General features: G+C 41.3%; 1 protein-coding gene across 8 annotated transcripts in view; it reads right to left on the bottom strand.

Annotated features, from left to right (window-relative positions):
• RAF1 (Raf-1 proto-oncogene, serine/threonine kinase) overlaps positions 1 to 13,742 on the bottom strand; it is an 82,002-nt gene that overhangs the window by 11,554 nt on the left and 56,706 nt on the right. For 3 of the 8 annotated variants that reach the window (XM_055259400.2, XM_055259403.2, XM_063630327.1), the window contains 5 exons: positions 11,560 to 11,658; positions 9,499 to 9,652; positions 5,788 to 5,815; positions 5,550 to 5,677; positions 5,084 to 5,201 (listed from right to left, as the gene is read on the bottom strand). In XM_055259400.2, the coding sequence (XP_055115375.1) occupies positions 5,084 to 5,201; positions 5,550 to 5,677; positions 5,788 to 5,815; positions 9,499 to 9,652; positions 11,560 to 11,658 (527 nt within the window). Of the gene's footprint in view, positions 1 to 5,083; positions 5,202 to 5,549; positions 5,678 to 5,787; positions 5,816 to 8,840; positions 8,901 to 9,498; positions 9,653 to 11,559; positions 11,659 to 13,742 lie in introns of all 8 variants that reach the window. The other 5 variants (XM_055259401.2, XM_055259404.2, XM_063630328.1 and 2 more) reach the window with 2 other exon arrangements.

Genomic DNA, 13,742 nt, shown 5'->3' with positions numbered 1-13,742 from the left:
ACCACGCCCAGCTAATTTTTAAAATTTTTTGTAGAGACAAGGGACTCGTGTTGCCCAGGCTGGTCTCAAACTCCTGACTTCAAGTGATTCTCCCACCTCAGCCTCCTAAAGTGTTGGGGTTATAGATGTGGGCCACTGCACCCAATCAAACTATTTTCTACTAGTAGGAACTACCTGGAGATAGAATGGGCTCTCAGATAGATAATGAGCTCTCTCATCACACTCATCTTCAAACAAAGGCTTGTCAAACCTCCTAAAGGTCTCATACAATCCCAGATCCCATTTAACCTAAATGACAGTCTTTACAGGACCCTAAAACACCCTACCACTGGACCTCACTCCTATTAGTATACCTCTCACTCACTCTAAATGAAGCCGTAAGATCTCCTTGAGTTCTCTGAACAGGCCATGTGAGTGGTCCACTTTGCACTTGATGTTGCTGCTTCCCTAGATATCTGCACCACCCTCACCCTCCATGCGAATGCCACTTTCTTGGCAGATTCCTCCCTGACCAACCTACCAAAAACTTTGAACTGGGACTGCCACTCCATATCTCCTTTCCTCCATTTTTCTCCTTAGCGATTACAGCACACTATATATTCTACTTTTCTTGTTTACTGCCTCCACTAGAATATAAACTCCTTAAGTTTCTTTTTTTTTTTTTGGACACAGGGTCTTGTTCTGTTGCCCAGGCTGGAGTGTAGTGGTGTTATCATGGCTCACTGCAGCCTCTATCTCCCAGGCTCAAGTGATCCTCCTGCCTCAGTTTCTCGAGTAGCGGGGACAACAGACACACAGCACCAAGTTCAGCTAAATGTGTTTTTTGTAGAGACAGGGTCTCACTATGTTATCCAGGCTGGTCTCGATCTCCTGGGCTAAAGTGATCCTCCCACCTCAGCCTCCCAAAGTGCTAGGGATTACAGGTGTGAACCACCACACGTGGCCTAGAGAAAGAATTTTTTTTTTTTTTTTTGAGATGGAGTCTCGTTCTGTCGCCCAGGCTGGAGTGCAGTGGCGTGATCTGGGCTCATTGCAACCTCGCCTCCTGGGTTCAAGCAATTCCCCTGCCTTAGCCTCCTAAGTAGCTGGGATTACAGGCACACGCCATCACACCCGGCTAATTTTTATATTTTTAGTAGAGACAGGGTTTTACCATGTCAGTCAGGCTGGTCTTGAACTCCTGACCTCAAATGATCTGCCTGCCTTGGCCTCCCAAAGTGCTGGGATTACAGGCATGAGCCACCGCACCCAGCCTTGATGCCAAATTTAATGCTCAAAAGGAGGTTGTGCGCTTTGGGCCTGACAGATGCTGCTTTAAATAAATATGTTGAGTTTTAGATCGTGCATCTCAGGCCTCTGAGTTGCTTTGAGACCCTTTCTGCTTTACTTCTACAAGTGGGTGGGCTGAGTTAAAAAAATCTTCAATCAAAATCATGGAAACAGTTGTAATTTTTAAGATACTGAACAGATATACTGTATACAGGAACCAGAATATGGGGGAAAAAAAGCACTGCACAAAACAATCTAGAAATTATGTTTCCTGGACCACTCATTTTTCTTCTTCATTCATAGACCAGGGCTTGCTTTCTGAAAGCATGACATAAAAGTCCACTGCTCCTCACTCCTCTGACTTTTAAGAGTTTCTGACTTAAAAAACCTAGAATCTTTTTTTTTTTTTGAGACACAGTCTCGCTGTGTCACCCAGGCTGAAGTGCAGTGGCACGATCTCGGCTCACTGCAAGCTCTGCCCCCCGGGTTCACACCATTCTCCTGCCTCAGCCTCCCGAGTAGCTGGGACTACAGGCGCCCACCCCCACGCCCGGCTAATTTTTTGTATTTTTAGTAGAGAAGGGATTTCACTGTGTTAGCCAGGATGGGCTCGATCTCTTGACCTCATGATCCACCCACCTCGGCCTCCCAAAGTGCTGGGATTACAGGCGTGAGCCAACGCGCCCGGCCTAAAAAACCTAGAATCTTAAAAACAAGTTATTTACATTCTAATAGCAGTCTTTATGGAAGTAACACTGTAACAAATAATCTTTATCATAGTTTGAAAGCTCACCCTATTGAGAGAAGACAAAGCTTAGAAGCAGTACCACGTACTAATGCCTTGAAAAATTATGAATCCCCAAATAAAAGTGCTCAACCAGAGGAAAATTAAACTTAGGTACAACTTAAACTTCATCCACTGGCTTTTAGCTGGGGCTTTTAAAATGTGATATAAAAATGATCAAATGTTAACAGAAGCAATAAATGCAATATCCATTGCTCTGCCTCCTACAATTACTAGCAGCCTTGTTATCTCAGACACAAGTAAGTGCTCTGTCCCACAAAGTGCTTGTGTTCTTCTTTCCTAAGGAATCCTGGAGATATTTATGCCATCTAAAATATTCTGCAACTGGCTGAGCACAGTGGCTCACACCTGCAATCCCAGCACTTTGGGAGGCCGAGGCAGACGGATCGCTTGAGCTCATGATTTTGAGACCAGTCTGGGAAACATGGCAAAACCCCATCTCTACAAAAAATACAAAAATTAGCCAGGTGTAGTGGCATGTGCCTGTAGTCCCAGCTACTTGGGAGGCTGAGGCAGGAGGATGGCTAGCTTGAGCCCAGGAGGCAGAGACTGCAGTAAGCCAAGATTGTGCCACTACTCCAGCCTGGGCAACAGAGCCAGACCTTGTCTCTAAATACATATAAATAAATATTCTACAACAGTATCATTTCTCTGGGACCCAGGAGGCAGCCCAGTAGTACATACTAGATGCAATTTTCTTTTCTTTTTTTTTTTTCTGAGACGGTCTTGCCCTTTCACCCAGGCTGGAGTATAGTAGTATGTACTCACTGTACTCAACTCACTACAATATTCTCCTCCAGAGCTCAAGCAATCTTCCTGCCCCAGCCTTCCGAGTAGCTGGGACTACAGGCGAGTGCCGTCACATCTACCTAATTTTTGGTAGAGATGGGGTTTCACGATGTTGCCCAAGCTGTTCTTGAACTCCTAGGCTCAAGTGATCCCAAAGTGCTGGGATTACAGGCATGAGCCACACTGCCCAGCCAGATGCAATTTTCAAAGGAAAAGGAATCATTCTGCATGTACTTTACAAATGTTCAGTCGGGTGCCAATCCTCTTAAGGAACTAGAAATTGGTCAGATGATTAATTACAAGTGGTGAAAACCCATGCATTAATGAGCACGGTAAATTACACGTGGTAAAAACCATGCATTAATGAGCACATGGTAAGGCCGGGCACAGTGGGTCATGCCTGTAATCCCAGCATTCTGAGAGACCCAAGAGGACTGCTTGAGTCTAGGAGTTGGAGACCAGCCTGGGCAACATAGTGAGACCTTGTTTCTACAAAAAGTAAAACAAATTAGCTGGGCATTCACCTGTGGTCCCAGCTACTTGGGAGGCTTAGGAAGGAGGATTGTTTGAGCCCAAGAGTTGGAGGCTGCAGTGAGCTGTGATTGTGCCACTGTACTCCAGCCTGGGCAACAGACCAAGAATCTATCTCAAAAAAAACAAAACAAAATAAAACAAAACAAAACACCAAGTACTCAAAACTGGAGGTGTTTGATATTTTCAGTACCTTGAATTTTAATACTCCATTCATTTGATGCTTTTAACTTCTTCAATCTTTGCACATTTATCTCTAAAGATAATTCCAGTGTCATCCAAAGTAGAAGTATAGGCACCAAGGGACTCTGATTTTTGCTTTATTGTAATCTGAATTTAGAAGAGATGACTTTTTGGGAACATGCAGCATTTTCAAGGAAATACCTATTATTTGCCAAAGTCCTAAAGCCAGAGGCATTAAAAACCTAACAGAGAAATGCTAAGTATGTTGCCAAAATGTTGAGTGTTGCCAAAATACACAAGCTGTAACTACGTAAGTTAAATAGTACCTTTCTTCCAAGTGACAAAGTGTTTCCATTAAAATAAGAACACTAATATTCCACATAGATTCAAGAATTAAGTCTATGCCTTCCCTGTTTGATAGGGACACCTACAACTAATCCTAGGGCAGGACAAAAAGAAGTTATTTCAGGAGATTTCCGGCTTTCCTATGCCTAACTGCATGACCATGGGCAAATCAGCCCCCATTTCAATCTCTAAGGTCCTTTCCAGCTTAAAGTTTCTAGAACCCATGCTCCCTCCATAGCAGCAGACTCTTGCTCACTTAAGGAGCTTCCAAGCATGACCCATGTGCAGACTGTATTTAATCAGTTTAAAGGAGAAGTACTCCTGACATTTGATTATAGGGCGCAAGTCTTATTCACTAATTTCTAATTATCCTGGGAGCTTTATAAGAACTTAGTCTAGGCTGGGCGCGGTGGCTCACGCTTGTAATCCCAGCACTTTGGGAGGCCGAGGCGGGCGGATCACGAGGTCAGGAGATCAAGACCACGGTGAAACTCCGTCCCTACTAAAAAAATACAAAAAATTAGCCGGGCGTGGTGGCGGGCGCCTGTAGTCCCAGCTACTCGGAGAGGCTGAGGCAGGAGAATGGCGTGAACCCGGGAGGCGGAGCTTGCAGTGAGCCGAGATTGCGCCACTGCACTCTAGCCTGGGCAACAGAGCGAGACTTCGTCTCAAAAAAAAAAAAAAAAAAAAAAAAAAGAACTTAGTCTAAAAAGAATTAAGTTCAGGCCGGGCGCGGTGGCTCACGCCTGTAATCCCAGCACTTTGGGAGGCTGAGGCAGGCGGATCACGAGGTCAGGAGATCAAGACCATGGTGAAACCCCGTCTCTACTAAAAATACAAAAAATTAGCCGGGCGTGGTGGTGGGCGCCTATAGTCCCAGCTACTCGGAGAGGCTGAGGCAGGAAAATGGCGTGAACCTGGGAGGCAGAGCTTGCAGTGAGCTGAGATCGTGCCACTGCACTCCTGCCTGGGTGACAGAGTGAGACTCCGTCTCAAAAAAAAAGAATTAAGTTCAATCTTCAGGTATAATCAAGTATCTAAGGGACAGTACTGCTGTAAGCCCAGGAGCACTCAGTCCTCTCCTCCTCCTGGTCCCCTGGGCTGAAATTTGACTTCACACCAAAGCCCTGCAGTTAAGTAAAGGGAGGGCCCCAAGCTTACCATGCCATTTACCCTTATAAACGGTTCCAAAAGAGCCTGACCCAATCCGAGTGGACAGCATCACTTCACTGGCTTCTATTTCCCAGTAATAGCTTGAATCTCTCTGTCCACGAGGCCTCTGAAACAAGTAGAGATCATTATCATACTCCATACAATGGTAATAACCTTTTGATAATGAGGGCATCAAAGAAAGGATCAACCCATGTCATCTGTTTCCATATCTTTTAAAGATAAACATATTAACCATACTTCCAATTTTTGTCTTTTGGGAAATACCATTTTAGTTATAGCACCGGCAAATTGTCTGATGCAAGTGTGCCAAAAATGACAGTGACATTTATTATCTCCTTCATTAAATGTATTTTATTAGAATCCTCTCCCAAAACAAATTAAAAGTATTCTAATTTCCAACGAGGTTTTTCTTACTGAACCTTAATTGGCAGGAGGTACTGTTGTCTATACTCACAATTTTGTTTTTCTCCTGGGTCCCGGATACTGGTGCCCGCTCTCTTTGTGCCGGCACGGGGGTTTTCGGCTGTGACCAGCCTGTTGGGCTCAGATTGTTGGGGCTACTGGACAGGGCTGAAGGTGAGGCTTAATAGACAAGACAAACAGAATCCACACAAGGATAAGCCAACAGAAGATACACCGCATAAAGAAAAAAAGCCCATTATTGTTGGCTAAATGACTATGGAAAAAAGTACCTGATTCGCTGTGACTTCGAATTGCATCCTGAAACAGAAAAGGAAAGCTGGTCAACTCCTACACACAAAAGATTTTCTGTGGGGGAGGGAAAAGAGAGGAGGAGGATGTGCAAGAACAAAATAGATTATAAAACCTCTAAAAACCACAGAAATCCTAAACATACTCTGATCAACGTTCCTTGATTAAATTCAGCAAATATCAGTGGCCAGTACCTCCATGGCTGATTTTTCATTACATATTAGAAGGATTTAATATTCCACCTCCCAGGTTCAAGTGATTCTCCTGCCTCAGTATCCCGAGTAGCTGGGATTACAGGTGTGCACCAGCACGCCCGGCTAATTTTTGCATTTTTAGTAGAGACACGGCTTCGCCATGGTGGCCAGGCTCGTCTTGAACTCCTGACCTCAGGTGATCCTCCCGCCTCGGCCTCCCAAAGTGCTGGGATTACAGGCATGAGCCACCATGCCAAGCCTGGTATTAGTTTTTCATATATAATGAAAACCACATTCTTTTTCTCAAAAGAAAGCAATGTACACAACAAACATACTCTTTCAAGGGAAGCTAGCAAAGTTACTCTCAGCTGAGACCCTTCCAAAGATTGGGATTCTTGTTCCACTGAGGCTCAAAACTTTTTTTAAAAAGGCAGGGTGGGGAGGTGGATTCTGGGGGAAGCTCACTCTTACTCCACGAGGAGTTAGGCTAAATTGACTAGAAGTTGTATTTGAAAAAGGTAAGCAGCCTACATACTTTATCCAAGCCTAAAATCACAGAAAGCTGGAAAGACCACAAATCCAAGTTCAAAACCTACATTTTACGTATAAGAAAACACATCTGAACAGGTAGAGAGACTTGGCAGGGTCACTTGGCAGAACCAGTAGGTGGCAGAAATAGAACCAGAAATATCATACATGGATCTCAGCCCTCAGCTCTTTCACCACAAAACACTGCCTTATGGGCAAATTTGAAAATTGGTTACATTCTACTCATGGGAGAAAGCAAAGGCTATCTTTAGAATTTATTAGAAACTGTTTGGAAAATAGTTTAAATCACAGAGGCCTCCATGAGACCTAAACCCCAATCTAAAATTCATCGCTTGGAATAGAACAGTATAATAGAATAATATAAAACCACTTGGCCCCCATATCCTCAAAAATGACATTTTTTGGGGGGAAGTCCTACTATTCTCTTTGTGTAACTACAGTATAGACAAGATACTTGTTCCACACAACTATTACTGGAATGCTCCCACTCAATTATATAAAATGATAAAATTATATATCTAATTATATAATTAGATAAAAAGAATCAAACCAAGCTGTTCCCCCGCTCCCAAAACATAATTCGGAATTTAACAAGAAAGCCTAGTTCTGGTTCCCAAAACTAGCTAGTCTTCAGAATTACCTGGAGAGTGATTCTGACTCTGGAAAGAAGGATGAAGATCCACCCCTAATCCCCGACCCAGGATTGACTTAGCATGTTTTGGAGGGGAATGTGGGAAGCCCAGGAATCTGTGTGTTTTTAAGTACAGCAGGATAACTGCCAGGTGGGCAAAACACTAGCAAAAAATAATGTGGATTTCAATAGAAATCTGCAGCTGTAGCTTCATTATCAAAGTAATCTGTTCTTTGTTTTTAAAGCAAAGCACAATTTATTTTTATTAACCACAATTATATTCCTATGTAGTAGGATATTTTCCTTAATGTTATGGTAATTTTCTTCCCTGTATCCATTAAATATCCCATATTTTATTCTGTACTAATTTCTATAGTTGGATCAATTTATTCTAGAAAGAATTTTCCTATTGTTCCTGGAATCTAAATACTCAAGAGAACTATGAATAATTTGAGACCTACAAATAATTTAAATAAATAAAGCAACAATTAGTCTACTTTAAAAATGCTGACTTATAGCACAACAATTGTGCTAATTCTTTTATAATAAAAACTCAAAAATTCTTACTTGACACAATCATACACAGCTCATTACAACCTCAAATTCCTGGGCTCAAGTAATCCTCCTGCCCGAGCCTCCTGAGTAACTAGGACTGCAGGTGCACACCACCAAGCCTAGCTAATTTTTATATTTTTTTTTGTAGGGGTGGGGTTTGCTACATATAGCCCAGGTAGGTCTCGAACACCTGGTCGCAAGTGATCTTCCTGCCCAGCCAGTTCTGACCTTACTGTTCCCTGTAAGTATTACAGTGTTCATACAGGAACAAACCATTTAATAGAAGTAGCAGTAACTGGTATATTATTGTATTATCAGGACTAATCATAACGATAAAGTCAAAATAATAAAATTTATAGCTTATACATGACCTCCTCACAATAGTGGCAGTACAATTATGTTGAAAGTGATTTGAGGTCTGAATGAGATAAACTGTGCCTAAGGCAGCAGGTGTCTACATGATGAGAGAGAGCACAGTTATCTCTGATAAGCTTTCAATAAAGAATATTTATTCCAGGGCTTATCAACCAAAAACACATTTGGTTACTAATATATAAACAGAATACCAATGCTGTGAGCACCAACTAAGTAAGTCTAACATTAGTCTTTGGTTGGAATTGATTTAAAAAAAACAAAACAAAACAAAAAAAAACAACTTTTTAATGCCCCTGGCCTCAAAATCTAACTTGAGATTTTTTTGTTTGTTTTTAAGGTGGATTCTTACTGTGTTGCTCCAGTTGGAGTGCAATGGCTATTCACAGGCACAATCGTAGCTCCCTACAGCCTAGAACGTCTGGGCTCCAGTGATCATCCTGCCTTAGCCTCTGGAGTAGCTGGGACAACAGGCATACACCGTCATGCCTGGCCTAACTTAAGAAATTCATTTCACCTATCATCAATACCATATACAACTTCTTTTTCACTTCTATATACTCTACTGCCAAAAAAAATTTTAAAAAGAAAGAAAAAAGAAAAAACATGGAAACAAGTGACAAGAAATATAAATTTAACTTAGCAACTATTTCATTTTTGGTAGTCTGCTGTCTGACAGTTTTAGCAATCCTGTTAATTACAAGAAAGCAAAGGCATGAAGAAAAATACCTACTCTTCCCCTCAAACAAAATCGTCTGGACCACGCCCTGGGAGAAGCATTCAGGTTGTTATTCTAGTCCAAAGCAATGAGAAACAAAGAAGAATAAAGAACAAAGGAAGTATTTAAGTGTATTCAGTTGTTATTAAAGATGAAGCAGAAAGCAAATTAAACCAATAGGACATAACCAAAAAGCCAAGAAAAGAAAAAGCAGTTCAAAAACACTAGCTTTGGGCACTTTGACATCTCCCTGAATACCTGCTTATTAAAGTCCTAGGACTCCACCCTTTTATTTCTAAATAAAATTACAAAAGTCTTCCAGAGAATCTGTAGTTCTCCATCACTGTTATTTTCTGTCCCACACCAAAATTAAACTCCTCTTTAAATATCTTAGACACTCGTTCATTAATAGCCTATTCAAATATGATAATGGGAAGAGTTCAAATGTTAACATTTTTTCAGGAAGTTTTAGTTCTCCAGTTGAATGATATACTAACCAGACTATTCAGCCAGTCTGAAGATATTATGGATATAAAATAAACTGTAAAAGTCCAGAGACCTGAGAAAGTGTTGCAACATTCCTTGATCAGATTTGAAACCCAAAACTCTGAAATAAATATCAACCTCACCCCATTAATTGACTGACATTATCACCCCCAAGGGGCCCTATTACCTCAATCATCCTGCTGTCCACAGGCAGGGTGGTGCTGACCATGTGGACATTAGGTGTGGACGTCGACCTCTGCCTCTGGGAGAGGGAACCTTCAGATGAGGGACTGGATGTGTTAAAGGTGAAGGCGTGAGGTGTAGAATATCTGTGCTGAGAACTAGGCAAGGAGGAGAAAGAAAATTCCATGATTGGCACTTAGGCTTTCATACTGGTGAAGTCTTTCAAGTACCTAGTTGATAAGTAAGATGCTTAAGGACAAACTCTACCTGTACAACCTTTGACAAAATGTTTGATTCTTTCAAATATGTGACATCTAAAAATTATCTTAAGTCTAGGTGCTTTTGCATACAAAATTTGGAACAGGAAATAATATATGTATTGGGAATTCTATGAAAAGGAGAATGCATTGTTAAGTTTTCTTTTTTTAATAAAGCACCATCCGAATACTCCAAATTTTTACAACATCTCCGGGAAAGAATAGATTAACATTTGACAACCACACTACCACCTATTAAGCTAGTTGGAACGTGCCCAGTTTAATTTAGAGACTAAATTTGAGAACTTATTTAAACAGATGAGTAGACATGCTGAGCACGTCTGCAAAAAGGCCAGGATTTTACCCTCTGTTTGTCCTTTCCTGCTACAACCAGCAAACAAAGTAAATAAATGGGAATTCAGTTTTTAGATGGAAATAACTAAATGTGAAATTAACCACTGGCCTCTTCCAGCCACCACCACCCTCCCACCAACCAAACTGGGAACATGCATTAAGAGGTATAACGTTTTCATTATTTGCTCTAAAGATTAGTCTGAGGTTTGTTCAGATTCAGCTAACACCCATGTATGAATTAAAGGGATAAAAGGCAAACTTTTCTAAGGGAAATTGTTCTATTGTCTTGAAAAAATGCCTTCCCACATAATTCTCTGTTTATGGCTTCAGAGGCCTGGTTTCTTCTAATCTTCAGAGGTAACTACAAACTCTCGGTCAGATTTGCTTCTCAAATTATCAAGAAAAATAAAAGCCATACAGAAATATATATTCAGACATATGCAAATTCCTTAAGATATGCTGCCTTTAATATTTCCATAGTAGTTTCACATTAAACATTATCTGATTACACATTGTGTGTGTGTGTGTGTGTGTGTGTGTGTGTGTATACATAATTTTTTTTTTGGAGACAGTCTTGCTCTGTCACCCAGGCTGGAGTGCAGTGGTGCCATCTCAGTTCACTGCCTACCACGTTCACGATTCTCCTACTTCAGCCTCCCAAGTAGCTGGGCCAAAAGGCGCATATCACCACACCCACCCAGTTTTTTGTATTTTTAGTAGAGATGGGCTTTCACCATGTTGGCCAGGCTAGTCTGGAACTCCTGACCTCAAGTGGTCCGTCTGCCTCGGCCTCCCAAAGTGCTGGGATTACAGGTGTGAGCTACCGTGCCTGGCCTAAAGTAAGATATTTTGGATGTAGATTTTACTTTAGGTTTCAAATTCATGTGTGTAACACTGAGCAATACGTGAACTCAACAAAACTGATTATAAAGCTGGAAAACAGAGTAAAGATAAGTTATATGCAAACTCAGAGATACATTAGAAACAATATTTATGCTGAAAATCTAATTAAATGTTTTTTAAAGACACTAGTCTATTTAAATACATGGTTTTAGCAAATGCATCGGCCACAACATGCATTTCAAAGTTAAGGGTTTTATTTTTATCGAATCACTGTATTAAGTTTTGGGACCCCTTCCATCGAGGTTGAACTCAGTACATACTGAGGAAAGCAGAATCTCAAGCTCTTTAAAACGTTAATGACATATTAAGGAATACACTACGATAACAGAAGAAGCTACAGTCAAAGTCACTTTCCAGAATGTAAGACCTACAGGTCCATAAAGAGAAATTTCTACATTTTGCTGTACCACCAGTATCAAGTTCCACAGAAACAGCAAGGGGTTTCCACGTAGAGAGAAGGGAATGCGAAGAAACTTATTTTTTGTCTTCAAGCTTCCAACCCCACCACCCCCAATAACTTTCTAAAAGAAAAGCTATAGGTAAAAAATTACCTAACAGGCATCCTGGAAACAGACTCTCGCATACGACGCATAGTCAAAGAAGGTAGTGCTGGGACTCCACTATCACCAATAGTGGAATTTGGAAACAATCTAAACAAAAGTAGGGAAAGATTGGTTTTTAGGCTTGCAGTAATCTTACAGAGACAATCAGCATGCCTTGCTTTTGCAAACTCAGAGCTACTAAAACTGAACTTTTCCCAGTCACATTTTCCTCAGCTGTTTTACATTACCTAGAATAAAGGGAACAATATTCCAAATAACTGGATTTGAATGATTATTGAATGTGAATAATACTGACCTGCCAATAAACATACAGGCTCCTGTGTGCTTTTTCTTTTTCTTTTTTTTAAGATGGAGTCTTGCTCTGTCGCCCAGGCTGGAGTGCAGAGGCGTAATCTCGGCTCACTGCAACCTCCACCTCCCAGGTTCTCCTGTCTCAGCCTCCCGAGTAGCTGGGATTACATGCACACACCACCACGCCCAGCTAATTTTTGTATTTTTATCATACTTTAAGTTTTAGGGTACACGTGCACAACGTGCAGGTTTGTTGCCTAGGTATACATGTGCCATGTTGGTGTGCTGCTCCCATTAACTCGTCATTTAACATTAGGTATATCTCCTAATGCTATCCCTTCCCCCAATTTTTGTATTTTTAGTAGAGACAGGATTTCACCATGTTGGCCAGGCTGGTCTCGAACTCCTGACCTGAGGTGATTGACCTGCCCCGGCCTCCCAAAGTGCTGGGATTACAGGCGTGGGCCACCGCACCCGGCCCAGTGTGCATTTCTAGGAAATACTGGTCCTATGTCTAGCTATATCAAAATAATGTTTTTCAAACTACAGTAGAACATTTTACAAACGATGTCACATAGAGCTTCTCTGGAAACATTCCATCTTGAAAATACATAGATAAAAGACTAAAATAGGAGGAATAAATCACAGAAAAGTGAGTAATTAGGCACCTTCTTTCCATGAGGTGGGCACTTGTGCTTAGTAATTTCACAGGTCATGTCAGCAAGCCTCATAAGAACAATGCAAGGAAGCTAATATCCCCTTTATTCAGATGCATGAACGAAAACTCAGATGTCGTTATGGTTAATGACAACACTGAGATTTTGACATATGTCTGTTAGACTCAAAAGCTTGTGCTGCCAGGTGCGGTGGCTCACACTTGTAACCACAACACTTGGGAAAGCCAAGGCGGATAGATTGCTTGAGCTCAGGAGTTCCAGACCAGCCTGGGCAACATGCTGAAACCCCGTCTCTAGAAAAAACACAAAAATTAGCTAGGCATGGTGGCATACATTTGTAGTCCCAGCTACTCAGGAGGCTGAGGTAGGAGGATTACTTGAACCCGAGAGGTCGAGGCTACAGTGAGCTATGATCATGCCACTGCACTCCAGTGTGGGAGACAGAGCAAGACCCTATCTTTAAAAAAGAAAAAGGCTGGGCATGGTGGCTCACGCCTGTAATCCCAGCACTTTGGGAGGCCGAGGTGGGCAGATCATGAGGTCAAGAGATCGAGACCATCCTGGCCAAGATGGTGAAACCTCATCTCTACTAAAACTACAAAAATTAGCTGGGCGTGGCGGTGTGTGTCTGTAGTCTGAGCTACTCGGGAGGCTGAGGCAGGAGAATCACTTGAACCTGGGAGGCGGAGGTTGCAGTGAGCCGAGATCACGCCACTGTACTCCAGCCTCATGACAGAAAGAGACTCGTCTCCAAAAAAAAAAAAAAAAAAAAAAAGAGGTGGGGGACAAAAATAAGATAAATTTTTAAAGCTTGTGCCATTTGTGCTACTCAAGCTCTTATCACAAAATCAATATGTAAGTGACCAAAGTGACCATGAAAGCAAAAACGTTTTCATCATGGTCTAATAATTACACTCCCTTGGTTTCTCTAGTACTGTCAAAAAAGGACAAAACTTTAAACTTTTCATATCCCTAGTTACAGTTTTTAAAAGGCAGTTTGGACCATGTACTTTTAATATAAACTTTAAATTCTTTAATAAAATTTTATTTATATGAAATATATTGTCTCCTGAAAGAAATAAGAATCTTTCAAGATTTTATGTTCAAACAATTTTAAGTCCAAACAACTAAGTTTTCTCCTTTGAAGTGAAGAAGATAGCATCAACTGTGCTTTCTGCTCCTTCTCAATGTCAAAGGCTCATT

This window comes from Symphalangus syndactylus, chromosome 21, assembly GCF_028878055.3.
Source record: "Symphalangus syndactylus isolate Jambi chromosome 21, NHGRI_mSymSyn1-v2.1_pri, whole genome shotgun sequence".
Taxonomy (NCBI): Eukaryota; Metazoa; Chordata; class Mammalia; order Primates; family Hylobatidae; genus Symphalangus; species Symphalangus syndactylus.
The sequence above is the reverse complement of the archived record's forward strand: the minus strand, read 5'-3'. Positions and strand labels throughout refer to the sequence as shown.